Source organism: Sarcophilus harrisii, chromosome 2 (assembly GCF_902635505.1).
Source record: "Sarcophilus harrisii chromosome 2, mSarHar1.11, whole genome shotgun sequence".
NCBI lineage: Eukaryota > Metazoa > Chordata > Mammalia > Dasyuromorphia > Dasyuridae > Sarcophilus > Sarcophilus harrisii.
The window spans coordinates 475,614,971-475,632,417 of record NC_045427.1 but is presented as its reverse complement, the minus strand read 5'-3'; the positions used below and the strand labels follow the sequence as shown (position 1 = coordinate 475,632,417).

At 42.8% G+C, this 17,447-nt stretch overlaps 2 protein-coding genes across 7 annotated transcripts in view; one reads left to right on the top strand and one right to left on the bottom strand.

The window, feature by feature from the left end:
* The window catches only part of NCOA5 (nuclear receptor coactivator 5), a 33,052-nt gene extending 19,825 nt beyond the window's left edge, over positions 1-13,227 (top strand). For 2 of the 5 annotated variants that reach the window (XM_023494247.2, XM_031954588.1), the window contains exons 2-7: positions 1,264-1,695; positions 3,464-3,600; positions 4,166-4,292; positions 5,454-5,653; positions 8,183-8,512; positions 9,376-13,227. In XM_023494247.2, coding sequence (XP_023350015.1) covers positions 1,385-1,695; positions 3,464-3,600; positions 4,166-4,292; positions 5,454-5,653; positions 8,183-8,512; positions 9,376-9,995 — 1,725 coding nt within the window. In that variant the 5' untranslated portion in view covers positions 1,264-1,384 and the 3' untranslated portion in view covers positions 9,996-13,227. The remainder of the gene's footprint in view (positions 1-1,263; positions 1,696-3,463; positions 3,601-4,165; positions 4,293-5,453; positions 5,654-8,182; positions 8,513-9,375) is intronic. The other 3 variants (XM_012553875.3, XM_023494246.2, XM_031954589.1) reach the window with 2 other exon arrangements.
* SLC12A5 (solute carrier family 12 member 5) overlaps positions 12,796-17,447 on the bottom strand; it is a 41,418-nt gene continuing 36,766 nt past the window's right edge. For both annotated transcript variants that reach the window (XM_031954585.1, XM_031954584.1), the window contains exons 22-26: positions 16,781-16,903; positions 16,505-16,701; positions 16,039-16,053; positions 15,644-15,777; positions 12,796-15,317 (exon numbers count right to left, since the gene is read on the bottom strand). In XM_031954585.1, coding sequence (XP_031810445.1) covers positions 15,226-15,317; positions 15,644-15,777; positions 16,039-16,053; positions 16,505-16,701; positions 16,781-16,903 — 561 coding nt within the window. In that variant the 3' untranslated portion in view covers positions 12,796-15,225. The remainder of the gene's footprint in view (positions 15,318-15,643; positions 15,778-16,038; positions 16,054-16,504; positions 16,702-16,780; positions 16,904-17,447) is intronic.

Sequence of the window (17,447 nt, the reverse complement as noted above, 5' to 3'; positions counted from 1 at the left end):
AACAAATAGAGTGTATCATTGAAGGGAAAGGGGGTAGAGATAACCCCAGACAAGGGAAACAGCCTGAGCAAAAAGGCACAGGGGGAATGCATTATGTTTGAACAGTGAGCAGAATTGTTTGGTTATATCTAAGCTTTCTAGTAGTTCATAAAATTAGAAAGAGACCAGAATGTAGAGAACCTTACATATCAGGGCAAGAAATTTGGGCATTTTAAAATAAAAGGTATGTATGGAGGTATAATCTTTCAAGAATATTAATCTGATCTCATGTCTGGAACCAAATGGAGAACGAAAACTAATTCAAGTAATTAAGAAGTTGTTTTAGTAGTGCAGCCATGAAAAATAATCTTAACTAGATTGATGGCAGTGGAGAGGCAAAGGGAAGATGGATAAGAAAGAGATCATAAAGGAAAGAGTCATCAGACTAGGTAACAATGTGAAATGGGAAGGACAAACATAATACAGAAATTTATACCTTGGTGAATGAGAGACTAATGACAATGAAATGGAAAAATCTAAAAGGGAGTAGATTTGAGGTGATGAATTAAGTTTTAGATGTGTTACATTTAAGACAGTGATGGCATATCTAAGGGAAAATATCTTCTTTTAAAAACCCTTTGGAGTTGCCTAATGATCTCTGTGATGTGATAAATATTATTAGTCAGTGCATAGAGATTAGTGCTCCATATAAATCTTTACCTGAAAGCTGCATAAATTATAAATAAATCAGTACATATATTTATGTTTGTCACCTTAGAATAATCTGGAAAATCTATTTGTAGATCTATTAATACTTTGCTGTCCATTTTCGTTTAATTTAAGCTTGATTGTGCTGGCAGACATTTAACCATAATTTTCTAAAAACTGAAGACAGTCATCATTCACGAAAATGGTTTTTCATGATCTGCCTGTTAGGCCTAATATTATTTAATAAAAACTCATTATTTGGTCATTGTGAGTTTTTTAAATATCATTTTGACCCTTTCCTAGTTCCTTGGTGAGGCTCTTACTGGATAGCCATATAATCCTTCCTATGGACATTTTTTTTCCTTTGCTTTATCAGAACTGTTTGGACTATATATGATCAAATGGGGAGACTGTCTTTAAAAATCCAGCAGTGTCCTAGCTACTCTTGTCTGTTTGCTCTGATTTGGAGAGTAGACTTTATTGGGTGGTGTCAGTTTGGTTATACTAGGTATATAAGAGTTGAAGGGTCATTGCTGTCTTTTTCATCACAGTACTTTCCTGCTCCCTTCCCCACAGGGATCCATATGGTTTTGGAGATGGTCGGGATGCAAGACGGGATCGGTCCCCAGTTCGAGGCAGCCCAAGGAGAGAACCCAGGGATGGCAGGAATGGCCGAGATGCCCGAGACTCCAGAGACATGCGGGACCCCAGGGATGCCAGAGACATGCGGGACCCCAGGGATTCTAGAGACATGCGGGACCCCAGAGACATGAGGGACCCTAGAGATCCCAGAGACATGCGGGATCCCAGAGATATGAGGGATCCCAGAGATGCCAGAGACATGCGGGATCCTCGGGATATAAGAGATCTCAGGGACCTTGGAGATCCTCGAGAGCTGAGAGATCCCAGGGATATGAGAGATCTGCGTAATATTCGAGATGCCCCACGAGACCCTATGTATGACAGATATCAAGATGTGAGGGATTCACGAGATCCTGTCTTTAATAGGTATGTGGCAATTTTGTATGATACTGGTAAGATCTACTCTTATATATAAATCCTAAAGAAAGCAATATACACATGCCTTTGTGCACTCTTCAAACCAGAAATAAGATGAGGATAAAGATACTTCTTCTTACATAATGTACTTATTGTAAGGAACTGTCCCTTATAGTTGTGGGCATTCAGTGAATATTCATTGTGACTGAAATAAAACGTTTGTTTTTATGTGTGAAAATTATTATTTTCATTGAAGGAATTTGTTATTGTAGAAAGTAAGTAGTTTAAAGAATAACATCTATATTGCTGCTTTTTATTGAAGAAGACTATGGCACAGATAATAATAGTGCTTTAAGGTTTACCAGAAGCATTGCAAACATCTCATTCAATTGTCACAGCAAACTGGGAGGTAGATTATTATTATCCCCATTTTGCAGATGAGGAAAATGAGACAGATAGATTAAATGACTTGCCCAAGATTACATAGCTAGTGTGTATGAATCCAGATTTGAACTCGGATCTTCCTGACTTCCAAGTCCAATGTTCTCTGCCTTTGCACCTTCTAAATAGCTCTCTTACTAGAGAGCTACACAGTTCTGATGGGCATTGCATTCTTTATTTGCTTTGTCAGAGAACTGTGAGCTATGTATGATCAAATAAGACTGCTTTTTTTTTTTTTTTTTTTTTAATGTGTTAAGCACTTTTATTTTTTTTATTTTTTTTTTCATTAAATATTCTTTTTTTTTTTTTTTTTTTTTTTTATTTAATAGCCTTTAATTTACAGGATATATATACATGGTAACTTTACAGCATTAACAATTGCCAAACCTCTTGTTCCAATTTTTCACCTCTTACCCCACCCCCACCCCTCCCTAAATGGCAGGATGACCAGTAGATGTTAAATATATTAAAATATAACTTAGATACACAATAAGTATACATGACCACAACATTATTTTGCTGTACAAAAGAATCAGACTCTGAATTATTGTACAATTAGCTTGTGAAGGAAATCAAAGATGCAGGTGTGCATAAATATAGGGACTGGGAATTCAATGTAGTGGTTTTTAGTCATCTCCCAGAGTTCTTTTTCTGGGTATAGCTAGTTCAGTTCATTACTGCTCCATTAGAAATGATTTGGTTGATCTCGTTGCTGAGGATGGCCTGATCCATCAGGACTGGTCATCATCTAGTATTGTTGTTGAAGTATATAATGATCTCCTGGTCCTGCTCATTTCACTTAGCATCAGTTCGTGTAAGTCTCTCCAGGCCTTTCTGAAATCATCCTGTTGGTCATTTCTTACAGAACAGTAATATTCCATAATTTTCATATACCACAATTTATTCAGCCATTCTCCAACTGATGGACATCCATTCAGTTTCCAGTTTCTAGCCACTACAAAAGGGCTGCCACAAACATTCGTGCACATACAGGTCCCTTTCCTTCTTTATAATCTCTTTGGGATATAATCCCAGTAGTAACACTGCTGGATCAAAGGGTATGCACAGTTTGATAACTTTTTGAGCATAGTTCCAAACTACTCTCCAAAATGGTTGGATTCGTTCACAACTCCACCAACAATGAATCAATGTCCCAGTTTTCCCACATCCCCTCCAACAATCATCATTATTTTTTCCTGTCATCTTAGCCAATCTGACAGGTGTGTAGTGGTATCTTAGAGTTGTCTAAATAAGACTGCTTTTAAAAAATCCAGCAGTGTCCCAGCTACTCCTCTTTGTTTACTTAACTTTCAGTGAATATTTATTTACTTTGTAGGAGAGAAGAAGTATATGACCGTTATCTGCGCATGGAAGAGTATTACAGAAGGAAGGATGACACTTATTTTGATCGTTACAGAGACCACTTTGATGGGCGAACTCCTCCAGGCCCAGAAAGTCAGTCCCGTTCTAAAGGTTGAGTATCAGTTTTATTTTATAAAATTTGTTCCTATCCCATTTTAGGTTGATGTAGTAGCATGAAATGATGATAGTAGTTCAGCAGCAATTTATTGGGGATATGAGAGAGAAGAGGAGCGGGACATCAATGTATTTCTAGGTGTTTGGACCACATTGTACAAAGATGTCTACATCTGGCTACAAGTAACTTAAGAGTCTGTTTTTAGACCTATGTGAAGTTGAGAAAGGAGGTGGTAGAATGGTTTTTAAAAATTTAAGCATATAATTGTACACTATTTCAAAGTCTGATTCTTTTTGTATAGCAAAATAACTGGACATGTATACAAATGTTATATTTAACTTATACTTCAACATATTTAACATGTATTGGTCAGCCTGCTATCTGAGGGAAGGGGTGAGGAGAAGGAGGAGAAAAGTTGGAACAAAAGGTCTTGCAAGTGTCAGTGCTGAAAAATTACCCATGTATATATCTTGTAAATAAAAAGTTATAATAAAAAAAAATTTAAGTATAACTGGCTCTTAGTGATCATTCTTCAGCTTTTCTTTGACTCTGTCTTTACAGAGCGTCTGAAGCGTGAAGAGCGGCGTAGAGAAGAACTGTATCGGCAGTATTTTGAAGAAATCCAAAGGCGCTTTGATGCTGAAAGGCCTGTAGATTGCTCTGTGATCGTGGTCAACAAGCAGACAAAGTAAGAGGCCCTATGGAGATGTCTTTTACATATAAATCAGTTAGCTTAATGTTAGGAGAAATTCTAAACTCCTTCAATATAGGGCTATAAGGCACAGGGATTATATAGGTACTGGTGATGGTGTGCCAATCCTGAGCTCCCTAACACATTCTACCACACTGCTGAGACAGTACATCCTGTGCACACTGGGCATCCATCATGGAGCTTGGCAGAAAACAAAGACTATTTGTAAAGGGCTACAACCTTGCAAAGCTGCTAGTCTTCAGCAAGAGGGTTCACTGCTGTGCTGTGCTCACCTCTTTTTAACATTCTGCTCATCAAAAGGCTGAATATCTGCTGCAGGGCTGAAAGAAAAGAGCATGGTGGGTTATAGATTTGCTCATTGCCATGTTGTTTTTCATGAAGTACCTAGAGAATGACTTCATATATTGCCTTATAGTTTGAGATTAAAGAACTTCTTCCAAAACAGTGACAAAGAGAAGGAGGTGTAGAGACAGTGAGCAGCAGGCAGATTCAATGTTGCACTATTAAAAGATGTTCACTTTTTAAAGTGTAAACAGTTCTCTTTTGATGAAAGAAAACTGTGTATGGCACCTGCATTTTTGATTTCCTTCACAAGCTAATTGTACAATAATTCAGAGTATGATTCTTTTTGTACAGCAAAATAATGTTTTGGTCATGTATACTTATTGTGTATCTAAGTTATATTTTAATATATTTAACATCTACTGGTCATCCTGACATTTAGGGGAGGGGATGGGGGGGGGTAAGAGGTGAAAAATTGGAACAAGAGGTTTGGCAATTGTTAATGCTGTAAAGTTACCCATGTATATATCCTGTAAATAAAAGGCTATTAAATTTAAAAAAAAAAAAAAAGAAAAAGAAAAAACTGTGCATGGAAGGTAGAGTAGGAGCTGAGAGCCTTGGGTCTCAGCTCTGCCTCTAATTCATTTTGTGACAATATCCATTTCCCTTTTTGTAAAGTAAAAAGGTCCAACTAGATGGGCCCTTAAAGCTCTTTTCCACTAAAAAATTCACATGGTTTGCATAGAGGGTAAAGTAGAAATAATTCAGCGCCAATTTAGCGCCAATTCAAGAGCAAAGTCTTTATAAATTTGTAGACCAGGAGTATATACTAACTAAGGCCATGGTTATTTCCAGAGATTATGCCGAGTCCGTGGGGAGGAAAGTTCGAGACCTAGGCATGGTGGTAGACCTAATTTTCCTCAACACAGAGATGTCACTGACACAGGCCCTGGAGGATGTTGGCAGGGGGGGATCTCCTTTTGCCATTGTCATCACCCAGCAGCACCAAGTTCATCGCTCCTGTACAGTCAATATCATGTTTGGTACTCCACAAGGTATGGCTATTAGTTAGAAATTAGAGGTCAGTCACAGTCATAATGACTTATTTTATCCCTCTGTTCCTTATCCTGCATTCCTCCCTAGACACAGACAGTCCCAATCAGAAAAGGGAAAGGAACTTAAGAGACAATGATAATTAAAGTTTCCAGTTCTGAAATATGACCAGCAAGGCCCTGGATTTAGTGGTTTGCTACGCAATTTCATGATATATTTGGGATGAGAGCAACCATAGGTTCTCTAGTCATTTAGATGATATAAATAGGAAAGTAAAGGAATAATATCTTGAATAATATCTATCTCAGCTATCTTGATAAACTGGGCCTTACTTCTTCAGTGTGGACTCGTCATACCCAGCCTCCATGATCTTTAGTAGTAATTCAAAGAGCCCTGGACTAGGAAACGAGATCTGGAGCCCAGCTCTAATTTCAGCTCTGCCACTTAATTTTGTAACTGTGGACAAATCACATCCTTCTCTCGCCTACTTTTTTTCCTTCTCTAATGAAAGAATTTCATTAGAAGGGCCCATCTAGCTTTGATATTTTATGTATGCTAATATTCTTTCTTTTAAATCTGCATTTTATGGTTTTGATTAGTGCATCATAAAATGTCAGATTTGAAACAATCAAAATTCTTCTCCTTCCCTTCAGAATATCTTCATTTTTGCCAATAATTCACAGGATTCCATCCCCAGGAAGGAATTCAGCTGATTGGATATTTTATTCCTTGCTTGAAGAGTCACCATAATGTACTGGATTATATTTAAGAGATAGCATGGGCAGCTGAATAGTACAGTAGATAGATTACTGGACCTAGAATCAAGAAGACCTAAGTTCAAATATGGCATCAGTCAGTTACTAATTTATGTGATCCTGGGCAACTCACTTGACCCTATTTGTTTCAGTTTTCTGTTCTATAAAATGAGCTGGAGAAGGAAATGGCAAACGACTTCAGTGTTTTTGCCAAAAAAAAAACAACAACAACAAAAAAAAAAAACAAACAGGGTCACAAAGAATCAGAAATGCTGGAAACAATTGAATGATAACATGTAGTAAGAAGAGGCCTAGATTTTAATCCTAGCCCCAATATTAGCTATGTGATTATTAGTCAAGACATTTAACCTCTTTGGCCATAGCCTTCTTTGAGTCTTCCAGGGACTAATAACTTTAATTCCTTGGATTATATAATATTATATAGTATCTGTTTTGCTATCTTCTACCAAACTAAGTTCAATGAGGGCAGGGACCATTTAAACTCTACTTCCTCATTCCCCATCCCACCCTAACATAGTACTTTAGTACTGCTATTATTTAGACAATAGGTTTTATTGGAGTTCAGGAAAAAAGAGACATTGATGTTGGCTGGAATCGCAAGAGAAGGCCTAGTAGGAACTTAACCTGGGGCTTAAGGAGAGATGAAATCTAAATAAATGGACAAGAAAGAAAGAGGATAGATATTTCGAGGAAAGTGAATAACAACATGATAGTGAGGGGGACAGGATTTATATGTCTTTCCCCCACCATGACATTGTCTGAACTTCTCCTTTGTATTTAGTTATTTTTGTACATGTCCTCCAGTAGATCAGAAGCCTCTTGAGAGCAGAATATGTTTCTTTTAGTGAAATTATTTTCCTTCAATTATCAAGCATTTTTTTCTCTCCCCCCCCCCACTCATTGAAAAAAAGATAAAATTCTTTTAATAAATATGCATAATTATGTAAATCAAATTCCCATATTTACCATGTCCAAAAATGTGTCTCTTTGGAAGCAAGAGTTTTTATTGCATTCTTTTTATCTCTTAATACTTGGGCCCTCACATAAATTTACTTTAAATCCCTGCCAGCTTATCTTATAGGCTTGAAGAAAACAATTTATAAATTGATATGTTAAAGAAACATTAACTATTTTTATTTTTGTTGCATTTGAGTAGTACAGTCTTTCTGTTTAGCATACCAGTTTAGGTCCCACAAAGCCACATAAAGGGGAATGACTTAGTTAAGCTGACATTTTAATCTTAAGAGTACAGTTAGTTCTAATGGAAGGAGTCAAACATTTGACTCAACTCATGGGTTATAGTGGCAGGAGGGGGCTGACATCTGAGTTGGAAGAAAGAAAAGATTTTTCAGAGTATGAGGACAGAACATTCTTCTGATTCCCTACAATTGCATTGGTTCCTGAAAAGGCAGCATGCCTTCTTTCTACTTGTTCTCATTGATAGTGCAGCTGCATATCTATTTGAAATTAGTGGGAGATTAAAAAAAAGGAAATTTTTTATATAACTTTGACTTTTACCATTAATCCTTGACCTAAGATATATTGAAACCCAGTTTCTTACAAAGTTTCTTATTCTCAACCAAAGCTATCATTCATCATTTCCTGGTCTCTCTCTGCTCTTTGTCTTTCCCATCACTATAATGATTTTCTTGTTGGTTTAGGGTCAGGAAAGACAAGGTGGAAACCAGCCTGAAACTACTCAGAACTGTCAGTAGGAGGAAATAGCTCAAGTGCGTGTGTCGTTCTTTCTCGCAGAACATCGTAACATGCCCCAAGCAGATGCCATGGTGCTGGTAGCAAGGAACTATGAACGCTACAAGACTGAATCTCGGGAGAAGGAACGAGAGGAAATCGCCAGGCAGGCAGCCAAGATGGCAGATGAGGCCATTATGCAGGAAAGGGAGCGAGCAGCAGCAGCCCCCATGGAAGAAGGGGTACGAGGTGGCCATCCACCTGCCATCCAGAGCCTCCTCAATTTATTGGCTGATAACAGGTACCTCACTGCTGAAGAAACAGATAAGATTATTAACTATTTACGTGAGCGGAAGGAACGGCTTATGAGGAGCAGCACAGACCTTCTGCCAGGTGAGCTGTGCGGCAGGGCCAAGGTGACGTTCTGACTCTGCTTTGCTAATCTCCAGACTCAGATGGGAAGGGTGGCACTGACCCATATTTTAGGGGTAATGGATCATCCTGTATAGTTAAGCAAAACAAAACACATTGGCTATGTCTGAAAATGTATGCCTCATTTCACACCTCTAATCCACTGTCTTTGCCAAGAAGTGGAAACTTCACCATTGTTCTGAAATCATGATTGGTCACTGCATTTATCAGAATTCTGAAGTCTTTCAAGGTTACTTTCCTTTCCATTATTGTGGTTGTAGTATAAATAGTTCTCCTGCCAACCCCATTCTCCTTACAATCGTCCTTCCTTTTCTAATGTCCTTATGTCCTAATACATGTATTCCTGATGAAAAAGAGAGGTTTGCTTTAGTATATAACCACCATTTCTGATCCTTCAGTTAATGTTTTGGAAGACACAATGTGGTGTAGTGGAAAGAGTACTAGATTTGGAATCTCTATTATTTACTCCCTTTGTGACCTCCTACAAGTCACTTAACTTCTCTGGACCTCAGTTTTCTTCATCTGCAAAATGAGCAGGTTGAATTTAGAGGATTTCTAAGGTCCCTGCCAACTCTAAATCCTTTGATCCTGTGATAGAGGCTGTCAAATTCTTGGACCCAGTCCAGTAATTTTCTGTAGGAACTGGGGTGTTTTCTGAAAGCAACAAAGTGGGCCAATCCTTCGGGGAAGCTTGAGCCATATAACCTTTTTAGATGAATAATATAAACGCTAAGTATACTCCACACTTTACCCTCCCTCTGCCTCTTGGCATCCCGCCTTTGCCTGGGACTTGAGCTAGAGCCCTTTGTTTTCTGTCTTTTCAGCTACTATTTCCTGCCAACCCCTTGGGGCGACTTCGGGCACTTCACTGAAATCCCAGTCCAGCCTGCCTAGCCCCCAGCCTCTCCAGAGCAGTCAGGCACTCCCTCCGGCTACACCAGCTCCAGCATCAGCCCCCACCCCACAGCAGGAGCTTCAGGCCAAAATCCTCAGCCTCTTTAATAGTGGTGCTGCCACTGCTGCAGCAGCAGCTGTTGTGGCCAACAGCAGTCCAACCCCTGCCACAGCTCCCCCAGCAGGCACACAGAACCAGAATTTTGCCACCATGGCTAACAACCAGTCTCAGCAGAGATCACAGGCCTCAGGCAACCAGCCTCCAAGTATCTTGGGACAAGGAGGCTCTGCCTGCAACGTAGGCCCCAGGCCCGGGGCTCCATCTCAAGGGCTCTTCGGCCAGTCCTCCAGTCGCCTGGTACCTGCAAGCAATGTTGCTGGCCAAAGGCCAGTGTCCTCCACATATATCAACTTTGATAATCCAAGTGTACAGAAAGCCCTGGACACCCTGATCCAGAGTGGCCCTGCCCTCTCTCACCTGGTGAGTCAAACCACAGCACAGGTGGGACGATCCCAAGCCCCTCTGGGATCCTACCAAAGGCATTATTGATGCTAATCTATCAATACTACCTTCCCTTCATCCCCACTCCTTCCTCTTTTACCCATTTGCCACATTCATAGAGTTTTTCCAAGAAGGTTCCGTCCACATACATATTGAGTGTCATGAGCCTGTATTACACCTTTCCTTCCCACCCCCAGCTTTGTTAGTCATCTTCCCCATGGGCAGAGTTTGAGAGGCTCCGAGATTTAGGGAGCAGAAGTGTAGGTGTCTGAGCTGAGTTGGCAATTGGGTATTCCTTGAGCTTAGGAGTTAAAGAAACCTAGACCTGGGTTTAGCCTTTCCTTAGGGCAGCTGAAATAAGTTTCTGCTCCACTTAGTTTGGAATGTCATTTGTTTATTCATGGTCCAGAGCCATTGCCTCTGCTCATTTAAACAGCCACTAGCCCCCTTAGGAGGAAGCAATATTTAAAGGAAAGCTTGCCAATTTAACACAGTACAAACCTATATTCTGCAAAACCTACTCAGGAGGGAATCAAGAAAGCAGTTGGCAAACTGGGTTTGAGTAGACACAGTGTCACCGACAAAAGCTAGAGGGAGAGACCAATTTGAGGTTTAATAAAATCTTCCCTCAGGATTTGGGAAAGGAATTGGCCACATTGTAGCCATGAAAGCTTATTAGCCAGGGCATTTCAGCCTGTTCAGAGTTTTTGCATTTAACTTAGCCATCCCCACAGACCAAATAGCTCCACTCGCTAACAATTTAGCCCAGATTATATGCCTATCTCCAGGTCCCCCTCCTGTGACTGGCCTATTAGTTTCTCTCATGGATGGTTATCAGGTGGAGGATGGTAAGGAGTCTATAATATAAGCAAATGCAACTCTAGAACCTGGCCCTAGAATTCCATTTTCTCAAAGATTATTATTATTTTTCTTTTTTTTTTTTTTTTGAGCAATTAGCTTGGAGAAACAGACTGTTCATCTCAACCCACTTGTTTGCTTTTTGGAGGAGAGGAGTTGTGGGCAAGGGATAATTTGAGGGCAGATGTTCTAGCAGCTGCAATGCATCTTGTTATGGACACCAACTTTCCATTCCTAAGTTTTAGCCTGAATGAAATTGTTGATAGGAGAGCATCTGGCTTCTGTTCTCTGTTGACACCAAAGGAAGCTGCTCTATCCTTGGGGATATGCTCATTCTACCCCTCTGAGCCAAAGCCTCTGGGGCTTGGGAGGGCCAGGAGGTTGGGCCTATAGCTGTGCCAGGGCCTGCAGCTGTTTGAACTTGGTTTAGAAAACTCAAGGTCCCTTAGGTGGCAGCTTTTTATGTTCCAACTTGTTTGTGTTATATAGTGTTTTTTCTCTTTGAAACTTTTGTGTTGTTAATAAGAATATTACTTTTTAATTAAAGAAGAAAAATGCAAAAACTGTGTCTGTCCTATTGGATGGTTTTCAGTCTGAAAATTTGAAATGGACCTCTGGGACATCACATCATGGAGTCAAATAATGGTATCACTGATTAAATGGCTTCAAATGTTGCATTTTATAATATCCTTATTATGCCGTCTTTCAGCTTCCCAACCAACAAGTCTACCCCATCCATCCAGAGTCAGCTGCTTTCTTTGGCAAAGTACTACAACCAGAATTTTTTTTTTAACCTTTTCTGAAGCTGCTTACTTAGTAATAAGCTCTTTAATAACTATTGATAGCAAACAACTTCTAGATAGTTAAATTTTACACTTAAAACACTTGTTTTACCGATAGTTTCTTCCACATGGTTCCATACAGATTCTGCTTAGGTCCTTGTGTGCTAGGAAAATTTTGGACTTTGATTTTTTTTTTGGTAATGATTAAGGGAAGGAGTTTCCAGTACCCAATCTCTCACTTGCCTGAACAACGTCACCATTTTATCCTGACCACTCAAAAAACAGTTAATATTATCTTGAGTTAAGATGATGTTGTCCAGCCCCTTCATTGTATGAAGGAGGAAAACTGAGGCTCAAATTGGGGGAAGGGACTTGCTTAGGTCTGCACAACTAGAGTGAAAATTCCAACCCAGATCTCCCAACTTCCAGTCAAGTGCTCTTTCCATTATATCACATTCATTTCTTTACTGCTTTTGTTCTTTGTCCAACTGAATCTAGACTGGAAAGATAGTCAAGTATCCTGAAAAAAAAAAAGCTCAACTCTGGGCAGGAGAACTAGGCCTGGGAGTTTTAGATTTTATAAAGCTCATGTCAGTATGAAAGTCTTCACTCAAAGAAAACAATGTTTCCCTGAATACTTCTGCCCTGTTCCTTTTTCTTTCCAATATCGACTTGAGACACTGCAAGCCATGAAGGGTGTAATAAAATTCTTTTTATTGCATTTTGTGCAGACAAGAGTCTAAAAAATTAATACAGTAAAAGCTATAAAGCATTAAACAGGAGCATTCAACAATTAAAGAGAGAACCAACCCCTCCCTTTTAATATTGGCACAAAAAACACAAAGATACTGAGAAGAAATGCTGAATACCTAAACACTTGCACAGAAAATTAAAGGCAAGCCCAAGAATAAGAATAATAAATACTCTGATTTTGGTTTGCAACCTGTCCTATTTACAAGATCTTTAAACTTCTTTGCATTGCCCTGCACAGAGATCTCTAAACACAAAAGCATACTAGTCACTACAAGGCTATTGAAATATTGCACTCAGAATAAAAGTCACTTGGATGGACATAAAACATCAAAACTACAGTGATTATAAAGGTAATTTAATGAATGACTTGTGGGAACATTCATAACAAATATATTGCACATGTAGCACAGAAAAGGGAGGGGATTTTTAGGGGTCTGAGTTTTTTGTCATCCACAGAAACTCAACCCATGGGGCTGCTGCTTACTGCTGGGATCTTAGGTCTTGCCAGCTGGGAAATCTGGGACTAGACAGTGCAGCTTGGTGCTCTGATAGATGTTGGCATTGCCTTTTCCCCAACTATCCATGGGGCAAAAGGTCAAGCAGTTTCTAGGACTGGTCTGTACTAACTAGGGCTGCCTTTGGCCAGGGTGACCTGGACTTCATATTTTTTAAGCTGTCTGGGGCTTGGTCATTTTGTAGAATCTGACCCAAGAACCAAAATCCATCTTCATTCCTGATCAAATCGCCTCCCCCAGCCTCCATTTCTCATATCCCACTAAATTCTGTCTGCCTCAGGCTGGCAAGGGGAGAAGAGAGGAGAGAGTAAAGTCAAAGATAGTGTTCGCTGGTCTTAACTAGGTTCCAAGACCCTGCTGGCTCCCACACAAGCAAAGGAGAAAAGTACTCTCACAAAGGAGTTGGGATAGCTTGGGAATTCTCCTGGGATAGGGAGGCACTGCAATCACAGAATTCGGTGTACAGGTGCAGAATCAGACAGATGCAGTGCCTTCAACTGGCCCTCTCTGGGGTGGAGGTATGAGGAAGGGTGGCTAGCAGGGTCAAGTCTCATAGAACCACAGCTCCATCTCTGGTAACAGGTGAGAACAGACAGGGCTGGTGCAATGGTTAGGGATGTGGATGAGGCACAAGCGCCAAGAGAACAATTTTGGGTGTCTGGGCAAGAAATAAATCCAATTCCAGAGGCAAAAGCATATTCAAGCCTCCTACCTTCCTCCTCCCTCAGAAAGTGGAAGTCATGCAGGAGGAGAGAGCACTTGGCCCTGAGGCTCGCTACCCAAACTATAGCAGGCATCAAACAGGTTTCGGATGCCTCCAACGAGAACTTAATGATTAAGAGTCCGGCCAGATCTGGCAGCTAAGGAGAGGTTGGATGCATGGCTCTCCCAACACCACGCTCCTACCCCTTCAGTTTCCCAAGAAGCAATCCCACACTCCTGAATCTGCTTCGGGCAGGTCCACTGGCATTTATTCTGAAAACCTGGCCAGTAAGGAATTGGAGGGTGAAGGAAAGAGTTGCTGTGTCTGAAGATGGGAGTAGGGTTAGAAGGAGTACAGGGGGAACACCTAGGAGGTGGTGCTGGTCAGGCGGGGGGCAAGTCTTTGGCGAAGAGCCAAGGAAATGGAGGAGGGAGTTGAGGCAGGGGACAAGCAAAGAACCAGCGGCACTGCCTGGGCTACTGCTCCCTAGGTGGAAGGCACCAGGGCGGGAACGGGGGAACTAAGGTCTTGCCCAAGTACAGAGCCCTCCATTAGGAGGGAAGCTCTCTAACCCTTAACAGGCCCCAGTCCCAGGGCACAGGAAGGTGAGAAGGATGATAGGAGGAGGATAGTAAGCGCACATCCCAGCAACTGCAGCCGTAGTGGAAGCTCAAATCCGCAGTGAGATGAATCCAAAAAAAGTTGGAGACTTCTCTTCCCTGATAACATTTTAAAAGCTGAGTGGCGCAGAGAGATGGGAGAAAAGAGTGAAAGGGAAAAGGAGAGAAGGAACGCGTTGCCACTAATACCTAATAGCTAAGAAGCCAGAGCTACTTCCTCGATCATTAGGGCTTAAGCACTTGAAGATCTATATAAACCCAACCTCCCGGTCCCAGGTTACTGCCTGTCTTCTGCCTCCTCGCCTTGCCCCCGAGTTGGAGCGAGTAGACAAACTCGGTGCTGGCGCGGAGGAGTTGAGTTCATTGCGCTTCTGTTCACATAAATATGGTCACGTTAAAAATACACGGACTGTCTCCTGTACACTATGTACAGGGGCCCGACTCGGCCCCAGCCCTGCTCCAGACCCCCGGCACTGTCTGTCCTATGGGTTCCGGAGATTCTCTAGAAGGCCGTGAGGGGCTCGGAGAGGCCGCAGCTCTGGCTGGCTATTGGCTCACGCCAGTGATTTCTCGGGAGAAGGAGGAAGGGCAAAGCTGAGGCTCGGAGACGGGGACTCCTGGCCCAGGGACTGGCTTGCGCCGTCGAGGGCGTGCCCTCGTTTCCGGCTCCCAGCTCGAGGGGAGGAGTAGCTTTTCACCCAGTCCAGGCAGCACAGCCGATTCTTTCTTGTCCCCGGTGATTCTGTGTCTCCTTAGTCTGGGCAGGGGTAGAGATATATAAAAATGGGGAGAGGGGCCGGCTCAATCTGTCTCTCGGGGCCCAGCCCCAGATAAGGGGAAGCTGGAAGCAAGTGGAGTCCTTCAGGGAGAGCCGAGGCTCCTGGATTCAGAGTCCTGCGTCCTAGGGCTGGGCAGCGAGAGGGAGCGGGGGGCGCGGGCAGGGAGAGGGAATCTATGTAAACGGCGGTGGCGGCAGGGACGGCGCAGACGGAGATCCAGTGGTCCAGGGCAGTTGGGCCCAAGAGCCCGGGAGGGCGTTCCCTTCTCTCAGGAGTAGATGGTGATGACCTCACGGCCCCCACCGCGCACTAGCATCACCCGGTCCAGGTGCTCCGTGAGGACCTCGAGGAACTCCATGTCTGTGGGCAGGTTCGTCAAGGAGAAAGGCCTACGGGGGTCAGACTTGGTCCCCTCCCACCCTGCGATCTCCCCCGGCTCTCCTCCAGTTGTGGGAGAGAACAGGTGTCGCTCCTGCCCGCCAGGGGTCGCCGGGGCTTACTGCGAGCGGCCCCGGCTCTGTCCGTGGTGCTGAAACCCTTTGCCCCGGCGGCGGGGAACTGAAGGCAACTGCGATGAGCATCCCTGAGGACAGACCCCGCAAGAACCAACCAATCCCTTGTCGATCCCCGAGGCCCCGGCCCAGCCTCCCAAACCAGCACCCTGGCCCTCTTTGGTCACAGGATACAGTTCTCGTCGCCCTTGCGGTTACGCGGAGGTCCCGGCATATTGAGAAGCACCAGCTTCGCATCTTGTGATTTCTTAACGATGGCCTCATTCAGCCTCACTGCTGTGTGCATTCGTCTCACGTTGGACTGGTTCCTGAGGATACCGGGCATCGGTGTATGATACAGACGGAAAGAGGAAGGGATCTTCCCACCCAACCCCCAGAGTCAGGGGAGTTAGGATCCCTCACAGTTAGGGTAAGAGGGTCTAGGGCACAGGCACTCAGGTTGGGTGCCCTAGAGAGAGGGGGTCTCCAGGAGAGGCGCAGTCGGGCACTTTGGGCGTTAGAATGGTTGGGGGGGGGCAAGGACCCTGACCAGTCAAAAAAAGAAAGAGGAAAGGGCTCTCAGAACTTACAGATTCTCCCACTCACTTCAGGCAGCACACAAAAAAAGGAGGAAGAGAAAGAAGGGAAGAAGGAAAGAAGTCAGAACAGAGTCAGGGAGAAAATAAGCCACCAGCCCCAGCCTTGAGAAGAATGTAGGCTTGGCTTCTTCAGTTGAAAAAAATGAATCCCCAAACACTAGATTTTCTGTCTTCAGCAGCTCTTTGCCTTAACTGACTCCTTAGCAACTCACATCTTTATAGCACTTTAAATTGTACAGAGCGTTTGCCTCGCAACAACGCCTTTTTAAAAGTGAGGAAATTGAATCTCAGAAAGATTGTGACTTTTCCATGGTCACACAGCCAGTCTTTGAACTCAGTGCTCCTGACTCCAAAACCAGCACTCTTTCTTAAGAGTGAAACTTAAGAAGAGTGAGGCAACCCTCCCCTAAGTCCCTGAAACTTGTTCCCCCTCCCAGATTCCCAGACTTGTCCATACGGCTTCATGCTGAAGAAATCCTTGATTCCCTCGGTGGAGACTGGGCTGGGTCCTTTGTTTTTCTCAGCCACAACCTTGTCTTTAGTCCAAGTGAGATGCACCTTCTCAGGAGCAGCCTCTCCTCCTTCAGGCTCCTCCCCAGGAGATGGAGAGCTGCTAGGGAAGCTAGGTGCACTTTGGTCATGGATCAGCTGCACCTAGTTGGAGATGGGGGGATAGGTGACCCTCCTACCACACTTTATAAGGTCTGCCTCCTGCTACCTCTCCTCTCCTTACCTCCTCTTCTGGCTTCTCTTCACTGTCTCCTGCAGACTCCTCAGGGACATTGAGCCGAAGGCGAGTATTAGCAGGGTTCTTTCTCCGGATGGAGCCGCGGGACTCATCTGTGATGCTCTGGATCTGGTGATTAACCAAAGATATGTTTATATACTAAGGGCTCAGTCCTCAAACTCAAAAAAAAAACTAGCACCAATATCCTTAAATTCCTCATTCAACCCATTACTCACATTCAAGAATTATTCTAAATACATTGGGAAACAAATTACACAAAAATCACTAGCAGCCCAGAGAGACCCAATGCCCATAAACATTGGGCACTCCCATCAGCCACTCCAGTAGGACCCTACATTCATACTCCAAAATGATCCAGTTATTGAGTCAAATACTAGCACTTCATAACTCACACCTTGAGAACCTGCTGTCCAACATCCCATATGCCAAGGCTACCTAGAATCCAAACCAGTCTTGACACCTTCTGTGACTGTTCAATTGTTCAGGTCAACTTTGCTTACTGTACATGCCCAATGTCAAAACCAGCAAGTATTGGGAATATTTAAATGTGAGTAGTAGTAGAGAAACCTAGAGAAATTTGGGAGTCTAGAATTTTTAGAACTATACAAAAGGTTGATGACATCAAAGGGCAACAAGGAGAAAAAGGCACAAT